At 39.5% G+C, this 16,373-nt stretch overlaps 1 protein-coding gene across 1 annotated transcript in view; it reads right to left on the bottom strand.

Moving 5' to 3' along the window:
* The window catches only part of RANBP9 (RAN binding protein 9), a 48,205-nt gene that overhangs the window by 12,499 nt on the left and 19,333 nt on the right, over positions 1-16,373 (bottom strand). The window contains exons 3-9 of the mRNA XM_020798612.3: positions 13,487-13,539; positions 11,825-11,992; positions 9,580-9,602; positions 7,684-7,868; positions 3,986-4,098; positions 3,028-3,136; positions 2,126-2,316 (exon numbers count right to left, since the gene is read on the bottom strand). Coding sequence (XP_020654271.3) covers positions 2,126-2,316; positions 3,028-3,136; positions 3,986-4,098; positions 7,684-7,868; positions 9,580-9,602; positions 11,825-11,992; positions 13,487-13,539 — 842 coding nt within the window. The remainder of the gene's footprint in view (positions 1-2,125; positions 2,317-3,027; positions 3,137-3,985; positions 4,099-7,683; positions 7,869-9,579; positions 9,603-11,824; positions 11,993-13,486; positions 13,540-16,373) is intronic.

The raw sequence follows: 16,373 nt of genomic DNA, 5'->3' as shown, positions 1-16,373 counted from the left end.
TTGAAAACAGGCTTTCTTCAGTCACGAAGCTTAGCTTCCTACAGTCAGGAGACTTAGCTTCCTCTAATCACAAGTCTTATGGAAGTGATGTCAGCTGATGCTGAACAAACCAACTGGAACACACCTCATTGGAGGTGGAGCCTGTAGGCTGAGATGCAACAAGGACCCGTAATGTCCAAGCATTATGAGCCCAGAGGCTAAACAGTCAAAGCTCAGTTAAGATTTCTTAATTTTGAGTTAGAAAAGTGGGGGTGTCTTATACATGGACATGTCTTATACATGGAAAATATGGTATGTTAAGGCTAAGAGCATTTATTTGGGGAAAGCACTTGCTTCTCAGAGAGAACAGGGGTGTCGGCTACTATGGATAAGTACACAAAACTGCTCCTATTGTTGTTCATTTTCTAAAACAAATTATCAGACTGTTACTCTTGATGCCAACAATTTCTGTTGAAAACCAACGTTACCATAATATGTGGGCCTATGCATGAAGCTCTCCATACAGCTGCCCTAGATTAGCAGGACACATGTTGAGGGCTCATCACAGGACTAGAATACAGAAGAACTGCATCTGAGAGTACTGAAGAAACTGGCTGAAGAACTCTCAGAACCGTTATCCATTATTTTCTGGAAATAATGGGATATGGGTGAGGTGCCAGAGGACTGCAGGAGGGCCAATGTTGTCCCTATCTTCAAAAGGGGCAAAAAAGAGGAACCTGGGAACTACAGGCCAGTTAGCCTGACATCAATGCCAGGCAAAATTCTGGAACAGATTGTAAAGCGGTCATTGTGCAAGCACCTAGAAAACAATGCAGTAATAACTAGAAGCTAACACGGATTTGTTAAGAACAAATCCTGCCAAATTAATCAGATCTCATTTTTTTTTTTTTGATCAGGTCATCTCCCTGATAGAAAGAGGGAATGCTGTAGACTTACCGTATTTGCCGGTGTACAAGGCGACTGGCCGCATAAGACGACCCCCAAAAAATTCCACTCAAAATATAGAGTGGACGGCTCTGCTGCGGCGCCGGCAGCGGCTGCCCGGGGCTCTGCCCTGGAAGTTCATGGCCGGCGGGGAGGAGGGCGAGGAAGAGGGGAAGAGGCTGGGCGGGCGGCAGCAGGAGGAGGAGGAGGAGAAGGAGGAAGAGGGGAAGCGCGCAGCTGGCGGGCGAGTGAGCGCGCAGCTGGCTCAGCGGTGCGGGGTGGTGGGCAACCCGGCGGCGGGCTCTGGCCGCTCAGGCATGGCCGGCTCTGCTTCCCTCCCTCCATCTGGACCAACTGCCTGTCTCCCTGACCGCCTGCCTTCCTCCCTGACCGGCGCGGCCCCACATCACTCACTCAACAGCAGCGGCTCCTTCCTGGCTCAAATGAAGTGCACCGGGTGTACAAGATGACCCCCCCCCAATTAGAGGCATGTTTTTTGGGCCAAAAAAGTCATCTTGTACGCCGGCAAATACGGTAGTATATCTTGACTTCAGCAAAGCTTTTGACAAAGTGCCCCATGATATCCTGATCAGAGATGGGGATATTCGTATATGAATATACCGCACAGGTAGAAATAACGAACCCATGGGGCTGAACTGTCCACTCACAATTTTGCTGCTGCCACTGGCTCAGCGCAGGCTTCCTATCGTGCGGTTGTCCGCAATCAATTACCCACTCCTGGGAGGAGGCAGGATGACAAGCCTCTCTGCCAGGTCGCAGAGTGGCTAATCCACTGCAGAGAATGGCACGATAGGAAGCGTCTGTGTAGCTGGCGGCAGCAGCGAAATCATGAGTGGACATTCGTTATTTCCACATATGCGGATACCCCCATCTCTATTCCTGATTAGCAAGCTAACTAGGTGTGGACTGGATAGATGAATTGTCAGGTGGATTCTATAGGTGGTTATAGAATCATACCCAGAGGGTGATGATCAATGGGTCCTTATCCAACTGGGAGGAGGTAACAAATGGGGTACCCCAAGGGCTCACTCCTGGGCCTGGTGCTCTTCAAAGGGAGAACCATTCATCTAAATCCGCAGGACAGCAACCTTTATATGGACTATTTCATATCTTAAAAACAAAAAGAATACTGAAATAAAATATTTCTTTGTAACATCTTATTCTGTCACTTGAAACTCACCAGAACAATGTGTGCTACTTCCTTTGCTTGTTGCTAGACTGTGAATATTCATTCCATGACTGGGGCTCATACTAGGACTACTAAATGATCGAGGACTAACAGGATAGCTATCTTGAGATTTCGGACTGTGACCTCCTAGACATCGTACTTCACTATCTGTACCATTGACCATTTCTATGAACTGACGTACCCTACAAAACATAAAAAGAAAAGTTAATTTTGGTACTTAAGATAATACATTCCAAAAATTTAACTGAACTCTCTCAATCACCAAAGATTGGTATGACTATTACTATAAAAAAAAGACAAGCTTCTTCACATCCCACATTACCACCCTTTACTATACTAAAAAAAAACTCTGATCCAGTTACATAGAAAGAGAGAAAGACTGTAGCTATACATATTTTGCTTTGTGTACCACATTTCGAGTAACTGTCCTCCCTCCCAACTAATTTAGAATGATGCATACAAATAGATCTATTTGTAATCCCATTTTTTCTCCTGCTTTAAAAGTTTAATTTATGCAGAAGGGGAGAAGTAGCATTATTGATAGACAACCAGCATACAGTGACCCACAATGTGATACATAACATGAACTGTTACAGGGAGATTTACAGACAAAAGGTGTAATGCAAGTCTTCACCTTCAAAATCATTTCAACAGATCATGGTTAAAACCTTGCTCTTAATCCTTAATACCTTCTTTTTCGTTTTTCCCCATTTTTGGTTTTAATGGGAGCATGTAACAGTATTTCAAGACACATTTTGCAATGTACTACATAAACATTATCATGCAAATCACTAGATCACCAAGATGGCAGCTTGTTATTACAAAAGCTTGAAATTAAGGCACACATTCCCTCCCAGATCAGTTACTATTTTATTAGCAGGTATCTGACTCACTTCAAAGCAAATAAAAGATTGGGGTTTCTTTCTAATAAACTTGGATACAATTGTTGTGTTGTTTCAATGGCTTCTCCCATTCTTCCTGCTAAAACTAATTTCTGAATTCCTGTTCAAAGAAATAAAAGATAACAGTTTGAATATATTATATTTCAGGGCACAATTCGACAACATTTGACCACTTCTAAGCCCCACTGAGTTAAGTTAATGCCATAACACTGATACATCATTTAGCTTACAGTATCCATCTGCAATTTGGCTTCAAAATTCTACATGAAAATAAAAATAGTGGTTGATTCCAAGATGGATCCTGTTTCACAAATGACTGGACAGTGCTGCACAGAAACAAGTAAGATATATTGAACAGCACAGTGTTACTCTAGTTTCCTCACAAGATTATTAGAAAGCCATGATTGAGAAGAAGCAAATAAAAAGCAAACAGGCAATACTGTCCTGGAAACATTAAAAATATTGAAAGAAAAAAAACCAGAAAAAAATATTTTCACACGTATTACCAGAAATGGCCACTAGAGGCAGCCAGAAACCGTGCTATGAATACTTGCTAGAGCTAGAGCATAATAAATAGCATGGTCTCTGGTGCCCTTCAGAGGCCAATTTTGTTAATGCATCTGAAAATAAGTTTTTTTTTTCCCATGGGGGCCTTGGAATCAATCCCCAATGGTTTTGGGGGTCCTATTGTATTCTTTTGTCAGATGATTGCCCTAGTATCTAGGATAATGCAAAGCTTTGCTTGAATTTACCTAAATGTATCTAAAGTAAACTTTCACAACAGAGCCTCTGAAGTGAAAACAAACTCACACCACAGCTACCAATGGTTGAGATTTACAAAACAGCAAACAACAAAATTCCATAAGTGTGATTAAAAGAACAGATCCTGGAAAAGCACTTTCACATCTGAATTTATTTGTATTCAAAATACAGCATTGTTCAGACTTACTTTGTCTATTTTTAATGGAAGCTAATTCTTCAAGAACAGTCTGATCAGTAGATCTAGCAAAGGCTTCTGCTGTTGCACAGTACCCATGATGTACCAAATAAGATGAAACCATCCTGTAAAAAGAAGTCAAAACATGAGCATATAAAAATACAGCACGGATGCAGACTTTCAAAACAATTCATGACAAAATCTGTTATCGACTAGTATTTCATTATGAAAAAAAAGCTGAGATTATTCTTACATATACTTTCACAACTGAAATGAATACTATCAATTTGAATGCACAGTACTATCATTGACAAGTGTTTTACATTCTCCTTTGTATGCATAAAAATGTATGGTTACGTACATTTTTAATTCACAGTAATATGTGGTTGTTTGTTACCAGAAGACTAAAGACGCTAAGGCACAAGTGTCAAACTCAAGGCCCACAGCCTAAATCCGCCTGTTGGGCCATTTCATGTGGCCCTCACAGTGTTGCCTGCTACTGTGCAGTATAATACAAAATGCAGGCACTTCCTGAGTCATCCATTAGGCTCCACAAGGATGCTTGGAATCCGCCCAATGGGACTTCTAATCCCAGCAATCCAAGCAGTGAAGATTCAGAACGTGCAGCCACTTGGGCAGCGTATAGCACCTTGGGAAATGTAGTCCTCGCTGTTGCCCAATCCGATTCTTAAAGGTCCCAGCAAGGACTGTTTGATGGCATCGCCATCTTAACTCAGCCTGCTCTGTGACCCTGAGAGGGAAGCACTCAGGTGAGGGGAAAAGAGACGGGTCCCCCTACCAAATTCCCCCAAATTTCTGCTCCCCCCTCCACCAGCGTGTGGCTCCTGGAAAGACAGGTAGGGGAGCAGCCAGGATAAACTGGCTTCTGTTTTGAAGATACGCTCCAGCAATAATGGATTTCAGACCTTGCTTGGCTGCCACCGTATAAATTGTTTTGCCGCTCGGCTTTTGATAGGGAGAAAGATCACACACAGGCGCACATGTGCACACGTACAACTTGGCAAAGCAAGGAGGGGGCTGAACTCTGCAGCTGGCTTCTGGAAGAATCTGGACCCTGCAGGTGGCATGGCAACATTAAACACGGAGGCCCTTTCTCCTCCCCACGGCTGCTGGCCCTTCTTTGAGGGTGTTCAGTGCAGAGAAACAAGCTAAATCAGCGATGGCTAACCTTTTTGAGTCTGAGTGCCCAAACTTTTTTTTTTAAAAAAGAAACAAAACCCAGTGGGCAACGGGCAGAGATGGCAGTGGAAGTGGCGGCGGCAGAAGCAGAAGTGGTGGTGGAAGGGGGAATCCCGAGCATAGAGCTGCCTCCAAACCCCACTCTGGATCCGTCTCCAGTCGGGCCCAACCCCTGCCGCCGCCGCCACCTGCTCCAGATCCTGGCTCGTCGCCTGTCGGGCTGCTAGCACCACAACTGCAGCTGCCTCCTCAGGTTTGGCTGCTGGGGGTAGTAATCCGGTGTCTTATGGCTCACGTGCCTTCAGAGAGGGCTCTGAGTGCCAGCTGTGGACCGCGTGCCATAGGTTCACCATCACTGTGCTAAACCTTTCCCTCCCTCCCTGGAGAACAAGGCACCTAATAAATGTAAAGAACCAACTCTGTGTCCTGGGCTCATTGCAGAGATGTTATCTGCCACCATGAGCACGGCCCTTGTCTAAAGCTGGAGGGTCAGGGTTAGGATTAAGACTGCATTTCAATTAATTGTACAACAGTTGTACACGTGAATATCTGCTTGCCACTATTTCTAGACTTTGATCATAGACTTTTACTTTCATAGCTAGTTATTACTTAAGTTATTACTAAAACCAATAATAATCAAATGAGGACAATTATATTTAATATGATAAAGAGTAGATACATTTACATAGTGTTACAGATACAACCGGCCCTTTGAGGGCAACCATAATGCCGATGCGGCCCAAGATGAAACTGAGTTAGACACTTCTGTGGTAAGATAATCAGTGCACAAGATGATGAACCTGAAACTACCTTCTCTAGCTGTTCAGCACAATGGAGACAATGCCAGGAGAAGATTTAGCACTTGTGGGGACTCAAAGCAGTATACAAAAAGTTTAAAATCAACAATTAATTAAAACCAATTAATTAAGATTTCCAGAGACAAGTAACACAGATTCTGAAGGCGCAGCAGGTTAGTTGGTAGTACACATTAATTTGCTATTTAATAACAATAACAAAAGAAAACACTGGGGAGGGCCATTTTTACTCTCAAAGAGGCACAAATAATCTTTGCCCACAGAACAAGGATAAAAAATAATTTCCAATAATAATGTATATGGCCAATATTACATCAGAAATATGTAAATCCATAATACCTTGAACATTCTTATCTTGATTTTAGAGTTTTACAGTGACAAAAAAAGGACTGGCAAATGGTTTTTCTGCTACAGGTTGCCTAATCCAATATGAATTAATAGCAGAAACAGAGACTAGTAAGCAGTCTTAAATCATGGATATCCACTTATTCTCCCTTCTCTCTGTGCTATAATTATTTCTGAAGCATTAATACATGTATTTGTTACACAAAACTGGGAAGTCTGCAAAGATAAATTATACAATATACTAATGAGTCTTTGCTCAATTCAAAATGAACTGCATACCATCAATCCAACATTTTTTAAATGCAGAAGTGGCTCAGTTTCTGTAGAAATAGTCACATTAGTCTGCTCAGCACATTGGCAAAATTAATGGAGGAGAACAAGAAGAAAATGAAAAAAATGAAAGCGAGCAAGCGCAAGAGAGAAAGCAAAATATTGTGCCACATTAAAGATTAACTGTTCTATTTCAATTGCGAGCTTTCATGGATCAAAATCTACTTCTTCTGACACAGAATCTTGAGTGACTCAAGATGAGCTCATATCTTTGCAACCACTCCATGGCAAGTGTGCCCACAAACAATAAATCTTTATAGAAATCGGCACATACTTACCACATTAGCTAATTCAAAGTTACAAATGCTGAATAGGAATAACAAAGCACTCCAGAATTATTTTACTGCTCAAGTTGGAGACTAAAAGTTAAAGAGACAGACCTAAATTAAATTACCAGAGGCAAATAATAATTTGATGTTTACTACACAAATATAAATACAGTGGTGCCTCACTTTACTATTGCCCCGTTTAACGACGAAACCGCATTACAATGAACTTTTTGCAATCGCAAAACGATGTTTCCTATGGGGGAATTTTGCTTTGCAATCATCGGTTCCCTGATTCTTTGCAAAACGACAATTTTCCAACAGCTGATCAGCGATTTCAAAATGGCTGCCGGGTAAACAAAATGCCCCCCCGCTGTTTTCTGGGACGGATTCCTCACTGTACAGGCAGCGAAAATGGCTGCCCTATGGAGGATCTTCGCTGGACGGTGATTTTACACCCCTTTGGAACACATTAAATGGGTTTTAAAGCGTTTCAATGGGTTTTTTCTTTTCGCATTACAATGTTTTCGTTCTACAGCGATTTTGCTGGAATGAATTAATTTACTTGACTTTACGAGGAAATAATTCCACCAGATAATCTCTCAGGCATGCATGGCTGGTTTCAATGGGCATTACTTCCACTGACACACAGGCTACAACTAAAATGTATAGAACAGAAAGGCCAAACCAGGATTAGCTCTTAAACCTGAATAGGAATTTAAGCAGGCATTCATCACAATCTTGAAAATCTTACTTTTGGATCATTGTCTGCCATTCTCCTTCCCGATCTCCTATAGGAAACCTGTCAATCTGAGCTTGAATTTTGGTTCTCCATTCTCTCATATAATCTTCAATATCAAACACAAATGGATGCTGCCCAAAATTAGCATCCACCACTTCTCCTGGTGTTTGAAGTCCAACCGTAGGGTACAGGTTTGGCTGCAAGAGATAATCATCATATTTTACTTTACTTAAAATTCAAGTATATCCCTCCTGTCTCAAAATATCCTTCATTATTTCAAAATCCAAATATGTTTCCATTAATTCAGCATCAAAGCAACAAAATTACTGCATTAAAAAAGTAGTAACATAAAATAACAGATATTAAATTCAGGTTCTAGGACTACTTGGAAGACTCCTATATAGTAAAAAAGCAAAATATACTGCCATCACTATATTAAATCTCAAGTTGTAAAAGAATTCCTTTAGTCAGAATTTCCATGTTACATCAAGATTACAAAGTAACAGATGTACATCAGTACCATTCAATATCCTCTCCATCAGAATGGACCGGTAAACCACTTCTGAGTATTTTATGCCTACAAAATCCTAAGAGGGTCATCATAAGTCAGAACTGACTTCACAGCACATCATCAATGTATTGTTGTTACTAATAATAGGCTAAATATTAGTAACTCTAGTTCAAAAAACGTTTCAGGTAATAAGATTAAGAAAGATTTTTGGCTAAAATCTTGTGAGTTGTTGCCAGACAGAATACATAGTACTCATTAGATCTCAATCACTACAAGGAAGATTCATATTTTTGTTCAATGAACAGGCTTCCTCAGGGATTCTGACATCATTGAAATTTCTGTCACAATCTTGATGACAAAGCACTAACATTCTAGAATGACAATTTGGTAATCATTAATTCATCTTCAGTTTTTTTATGGTAAACAGTAGTTCTCGAAATCAAATATACTGATAACTCAGGAGGGTTTGCTCTAAGAAAACAATCACTTGTACTAAATTAGACTACAGTGGTGCCTCGCAAGACAAATTTAATTCGTTCCGCAGTTAATGTTGTCTTGCGAAAAATTCATCTCGCGAAACACGTTTTACCATAGGAATGCATTGATATCTAATTAATGCGTTCCTATGGGCAAAAAAAGTCAGAACAAAGTCAAATTTGGTTTACAAAGGGTTTTAAGTGCTCTTTAAAGCCATACATATTGACTTGATTGAAAAAAATTGCAATCAAAAAACTAACTTTTTAAACATCATAGAAAAGCATTTAAAAATCAGCAAACATGAGGCAGGAACAAAAAAGGGAAAACATTCAACTTGCAAAGCACGGCTATAGGAACATTTGTCTTGCGAGTCATCAACCGCATTGCCAAAACCATTTGTCTTGCGAGGTTTTTGTCCTGCGAGGCATTTGTCTTGTGAGGCATCACTGTATTGATCTATAAAACTCAGCAATATCTATACAGACTGACAGTGGCTTCCCAGGGTCTCAGGCAGGCAGATTTCCTGTCATCTTGTTTGTCCTTCAAAATCTGGAGCTATAAAACATACACTAGTACACTAAGAACCCTATGCTTATATATCCACCTAATATGGAATTTAAATACTTCCTGAGACATAAAATACAAATACTCAACCAGTGCTAACACCAAATGTGACACAGTGCTTATAACTGTTTCAAAATTAAATTTCATGTGCTCGCTTCGGCAGCACATACACTAAGTTTCATAATCAGAACAAAAGCAATGTTTCTGTTAAGTTACTATCTTTTACTATTTTTAGTGTGACTGTAATTTTTAAACAAAACTAAAATGAATATTCTGAATTATGTACATATTACATAAGCACAAGAATCTGCTTTTTCCTATACGAATGCTACAGCTTTAAAAAAAAAGTATCTTACCGGCAAATCTGTGAAAGCAATACCTGCAACCAAGAGACATCCATTAAAATTTTAGAATTACAAGACACGTCTTAAAACGTCAAAACATATGTCTGGATACTATTGTAATCAAAGCAGAAAATTTTCAATCTCAATAGAAGACACAGCATGTTAATTCCCCTTACCTTTTTCTATTTTACCACGTAAATTCTAGTTTACAGTTCAGGAGAAAAACTGTTGAATTCCCATTTAAGAATTTAAATACAGCAAAACTAACACCATCCTGTAATTATATGTCACATGGTAGCTCATTATTCTTAGTTTCAGTTATATATGCAAGTTCTGCTTAGACAATAGTCAATATCCCAGTGCCTAATATGTATTGGAAGAGAAAGCACACAAGTGTCTCACCCATTCCAATAGATTTCCCACTGCATGACCAGATGTGCAATCTTGCAACCAGTGTGAGAACACATGGTGTAGAGCTTGCTGGAGTGAACAGGCACTTACATAACTGTCCTTCAGCTCTTGATTCAGGAATAGGATATTGGCCAACATGTAAGATTTAACGATCAAACTTTTAATAAAGCAAAATTTGGCAATAAAATATAAACAGTTTTGCAGCAAAACTTGGACCATACACAACTATATACATTAGAATCTACAGTTTTATAGAGAATTAGAAGTTAAAGAGAAACCTCTTGAGCCCCAGAAACTAAATTCATATTACTACTAGATAATGCAATACAACCTATTCTGGGCTGTATTCAATGCTTGAAGTCTATCTGCATAACAAAGAAGTTTTAAGCCCCACTGCAGTTCCCCAGGAATCCCAAAATCCAGCTTCAGAAGGCTGGGAAATACTCTGGAACTGGTTTAAATGGTACAGCAGTAGTTAAACCAATAACCAGAGTTTATGTAGACAGCAGTCATTAGACTACATATCATCACATGGTGGTATAGTTTTTTTAACCATATAAATAAAACAATTAGCAAGACAGGCAAAAGTCTGGAACACACATTGCATACTCTCTCTAAAATTCTAAAACTCTGGGGCCTTGATAATGGAAATATGGGCCTCCAGCCAACAGGTATTCTCTGCTACAATAAATCGAATAATCAATGGTAAGTCAGCACCTACTTAAATCTCACTGGTTCAATATGTATACTCTAGTTGGAACCACCCACTGACTCAGGTCAGTGTACTGTCTAATGTTGTGACTATATATATGTATGTGTGTTCTTCGTTTAGACTACCATAAAAGAAATTATCAAAACACCCAGTAAGGTCACATAATTTTCCATTTTTGTTTGAGCTGAAAATTAAAACCTTTTGCTTGAAACACTTCATTTACCAAATATAGTAACTAAAACTACACTCCAAAAGAAAAAGAACAGTGTAGAAAGCAAAATCTGTTTAGCTTATATAATATAAAACAAACATCTAAATTTAAAATTCTACTTTTTGTTATCTGGTTAAATAACCTGTATTGCCAAACAACTAAACATTTCAAAACCTGTTTTTCCGCATCTGTTGAGGTAGCCAAATCAAAAGCATAGCACAAATACTGAACTCTTTTCTTTCATTTAAAAATAACAGAATTATACAAACTGCAAATCCATGATCAATTTGTCAATGTTTTCACAGTTTTCATTATCTCCTTTAATTTTCTATCTTACTGATAAATAGAAAAGCTGTATGTTCTAAATTATTGACACTAAACAACTCAAAGGTACTTTGCTTCAAACCTATGTTCTATTTTTAATTAGATTTTTTCTCTTTTTAAAATTAGTAGAGATGGGGGTATTCGTATGTGAATACCCCTGCACAGGTGGACATAACAAGGATCCAGCCCCCTGGGGCAGGACCATCCACTCACCTTCCGCTGTTGCCCCAAGCTCTGCGCTCCCTTCCTATCGCTGCAGAGCTCGCGGTCTGCAAGCCACTCCTGGCAGGAGGCAGGAAGACGAGCCTTGCTGCAAGGTTGAAGAGTGGCTTGCAGACTGTGAGCTCCAGAGCGATAGGAAGAAAGTCCACAGCTTGCGGCAACAGTGGAAGGTGAGTGGACGTTATGTCCACCTGTGTGGGGATATTCGTATACGAATACTCTAATTAGCAGATTTGTAATTTGTATTTTATAACATTTGACTCAAATATTCAAAGATTACAACCCTAGTGTAAAAAACACAGTAGCTTCTCAGATTTGCAAAAATTAATCTTTTAATCTCCTTACATGTTTGCATCATAATTGGTGATTCTTCTTACCCAAACTATGTCCATTCTTTGTGTAGAAACAGGTATTGTTGATCAGGTTTACACAGCAGCCAATGACATCACCAGTTGTGAAAGTTGGACCATAAGGTTGTCCAGTTCCAGAGGAACAAAACGAGTGTCCATCATCACCATGATAACCATATGAATGTTTATCCCACCCTAAAAACAAGCATATAACATATACCATTTACCATATTATGGAATAGCTAGAATAAGACAGTGAGATCCCAATTCAGATATGCTTGGAGCAGACCTATTAAAATCAAATGGGATTTGCATTGGCCTTCATTATTTCAAGTCCTATTGATTCCAGTGGGTCTGTTTTAAGTTTCAGCATGACACAATGGTCTGAAATGGAACTTGTTGGTTTACTCAGTTCTCAAAATGTAAGAACATTCTGAAACCATAAAAAAAAAATTATTAGTTGCAAGTAGATGTACAAATAAGAAAAATGTTGAGTTTCCCCAACATTTCCCCAACTGAAATGCAAGAGAAACTGAAGATTTAATGCAACTGCAAACTTACCAAATCTTAATGACTTCACTACTTTATGAATTTGAAATATATAGTCAATATGCTAACACTCTGGCATATTTATGCAATTAAAAATTTAAAAATAATTTATTTGCCACGCTGTATTATAACCATTAAGAGCTTGGAGCTGCAACTTGCTATTCTCTAACATACTCTAACATTCCTACATATTGATTAGCTAGAACCAGCAGGCAATTACCAAAGTGCTTTTAAAACTTTCATAGCCACAAAAATGCTGTAGGAAGCATGAAAGTTATAAATCATCCCGATTGAATCAAGGGCCCAGGAATTGTTCCCCTAATAGCTGTAATGCGCAGTACTACCCTAAATTGAAACCAGCCAAGATCTCAGAACACCACAAGAACTGCTATCTGGAATCCTGCACTTTTTTCTTCCTCTAGTGGGTTTTTATATCAGCTTTTCCTGCATTAAACTTCTGCTCTCTCTCTCCCCCCGCCCCCATTCAAATTGAATGAAATAGTTTTAAGGCTTGCTAAGCAGAGCAATTAACTGCTATTTCTACAGAAAGGCTTCATTTTGTATAAACATCAGGACTTCTAAGTGGTAGTACACAATAAAAGGCAATTCAGGTAGCTAGCAATTCCATGCATATACTGAATTAGCACTTTCTGAAACTTACCATTCCACAACACGTTCCATATACAACAAATAGGCAGAATATACTTTCTCTAGTTCTATTATCTGACTGAAATCCTGTTCCAAGTCAGTGTGTCTGAGAAGGTGTGTGGGGCCTTATACCCAGACAGCCAGTATTGCTCTATTTACTGCACAACTCATATTTTGGTTGGGCAGTTCATACTGCAATTGTGCACTTGAGTGTCCAGCTCAGAATGTGACTCCGCAATCAATCATGTGATATGTCTATGGTAGTGCTTCTTGGATCTTCCACCCTGTCATGACTTTTGTACCACTTCCACAGCCTCACTTTATGCATATGGAGGTCTGCAACAGACTGCATTATGAAGTAATTATTGTTATCAATTAAGAAGTAAATTTTCAGCTGCAAGAAATAAATAAAATAAATAAAAGGATAATCAATTGGCCTGCAGTTGATACAAAGAGATGTTCTGAAACCTAAATAATTACTTGTTCTCATACCTGGTAATCTGTTCATGTTCACACCTTGAGCAGAAAGCCCAATTCCCATGTAGCTGCAAAAGCAAAACACAAAACAGTTTCTACGTTTGTGTTTCATAAATAAACAACCATTTCAAAATACAACATTTCTTAAAAAAAACAAAGAGCTACCACTTAATTATTACATACAGCAGCTGTACAATGAGTTTTGTATACAGCACAAATTAGAGATGGACACAAATTGAACTACAGACCAGAAAAAACATGAACTGGGCTGGGTCATAGTTCAATTTGTGGTTCAACTCATGCAATTTTGGTTCTGTTTTGCCAAAGTGAAACAAAGCACCAAAACAGATGCTTACCCATCCCCTTCCTGCTACTCCCACTGCCTCCCTAGCTGGTCCTGCCACCGCCTCCGCCACCACCACAATCTTCAAAGACAGTGGCCTGGCTTCCCTTCCCTGTCTCTGGGCATTTGCCTGTCTATCAGCTGATTGGGGTGGATGGGCACAGGCAGTGCCCAGGCTTCCAGCAATTTTCTCTTGCTATGGTGCACAAATGAATTTCATTTCCATAACATATACAAATAACAAGTGTTGAGTTCTCTAGTTGAAAAAAAATGAGAGGGAAGGTAAAAAACAAAAAAATTCTGGTAAATATTGGTAAATATTGCAGAAATATGCCTGATATGTGCAAATCCATAATAAATACTAGGCTATCAATGTGCCAACATTATTTTCATGACAAGCACTGCAGTGGCACTATAACAGCAGGGCATAGGTAAGACGGCAGGACTAAGATGACCTATACTGGAGGAGTAAATATATATTCGAAAATTAGCTGTTCATGCTTCCCTTCCATTCATTTTATGCACAACACCAGGCATAAGGTCTCATTACTTCCCAATAAAGTGGTGCCTCGCATAACGAGCGCACCGTTTAACGACGAATCCGCATGGCGATCTATTTTTTAAGATTGCGAATGCGATCGCATTGTGATGTTTTAATGGGCAAAACATCGCATTGCGATGATCGGTAAGCGTTTCACTTACTGATCTTCGCATTGCGATGTTTTTTAAATAGCTGTTTGGCGGTTCCAAAATGGCCACCGCAACCATTTTCGCGCGGTTTCCTCGCTTACCGAGGGTGCGAAAATGGCGGCGCTATGGAGGATCTTCGCTGAACGGTGAGTTTGGGCCCCATAGGAACGCATTAAATGAAGTTTAATGCGTTCCTATGGGTTTTTCCGTTCCGTTTAGCGATGTTTCCACATAGCGACGATTAATCCGGAATGGATTAACGTTGCTATGCGGGGCACCACTGTATCTAGAATGAAGGTAGGTTGGTAGGTAGGTAGGTAGGAAAGAAGGAAGGAAGGAAGATAACAGCAAGAACACTGCAAAGCACATCACCTTTCAATAATACTATTAAATATGGATACTGTCTGCAGAGCACTAAACCCATTATTACAGAGGAAGTTAGAGGTATGATTCAGTGATACAGTGGTGCCTCGCTTTACGATCGCTTTGTTTAACGACGAAATCGCATAATGATGAACTTTTTGCGATCGCTTATGTGATCGCAAAACGATGTTTCCTTTGGGGAAATTTCGCTTTATGATGATCGGTTCCCTGCTTCAAGAACCAATACTTCGCAAAACGACAATTTTCCAACAGCTGATTGGCGGTTTCAAAATGGCCACCGGGTAAATAAAATGGCTCCCCGCTGTGTTTAGGGACGGATTCCTTGCAAGACAGGCAGCGAAAATGGCCGCCCTGTGGAGGATCTTCGCTGTACAGTGAGTTTTAAGCCCATCGGAACGCATTAAACAGGTTTTAATGCATTTCTATGGGCTTTTAAATTTCACTTTACGATGTTTTCGTTCTACAGCGATTTCGCTGGAACGAATTAACATCGTAATGCAAGGCACCACTGTATATGCTACATTTTAAAAAAAAAATCAGAGCAGCACTAGTCTTTTCCTATGGACAAAAAGGGTTTTATAATCAAGTCAAATTTCTGCTTTTTTAAAATAAATAAATGTATTGTCATTGTAAGTATATACATAGTATACCCATACAGCAAAATTCACACAGACACCCAGAGACCAGACCCACATGCACATACACAAAAAATTCCCAAACACTCCCCACCCACTAAAATCCCCCTCTAAGAATACAAACATCTACACTGCAAGCTAAGTAACACTGTCCAACTATTCACTACTGGTGGTCTTTAAGCTCATTATTAAGTGCAATTATAGCTCTGGGATAAAAACTATTCAGAAAACGTTTGGTCCGAGTCTTGTTTGTTCTATATCTTCTGCCAGACGGCAAGTTGTATGCAGGATAGGAAGAGTCTCTCAGGATGTTGTGCTACTTCCTCAGACAGCGGGATGTGAAGATGTCATCCAGGGTTGATAGCTGGAACCCAATGATATTCTGGGCAATTTTAATGGTTCTCTGTAGAGCTTTTTTGTCCACTACAGAGCTACTCCCAAACCATATCACAATGCCACAGGTTAGGACACTCTCGATGGTGCTACAATAGTAGAACAGAAGTAAATGCTAAGATAAATTTAACTTCCTGAGCATTCTCAGGAAATACAGCTTCTTCTGTGTCTTCTTCACTAGCATGTTGGCACTTATAGTCCATGAGAGGTCATTTGAGATGTAAGTGCCCAGAAATTTAAAACTACCAACTCTCTCCACTTCCTCACCATTTATGTACAGTAGTAAATGTACATTTCTCTTCCTCCTAAAATCAATTAAGAGTTCTTTACTTTTTTTGATGTTAAGTGTAAGATTATTTTCTTTACACCAGCGTATCAACCCTTGTACTTCCTTTCTGTAAGCAGACTCATTGTTTATTTATGACTCCCACCACTATCGTATTGTCAGCAAATTGAA

Source organism: Pogona vitticeps, chromosome 4 (assembly GCF_051106095.1).
Source record: "Pogona vitticeps strain Pit_001003342236 chromosome 4, PviZW2.1, whole genome shotgun sequence".
NCBI classification, from domain to species: Eukaryota; Metazoa; Chordata; class Lepidosauria; order Squamata; family Agamidae; genus Pogona; species Pogona vitticeps.
Note: the sequence above shows the minus strand (reverse complement) of the source record. Positions and strands in the feature narration are given on the sequence as shown.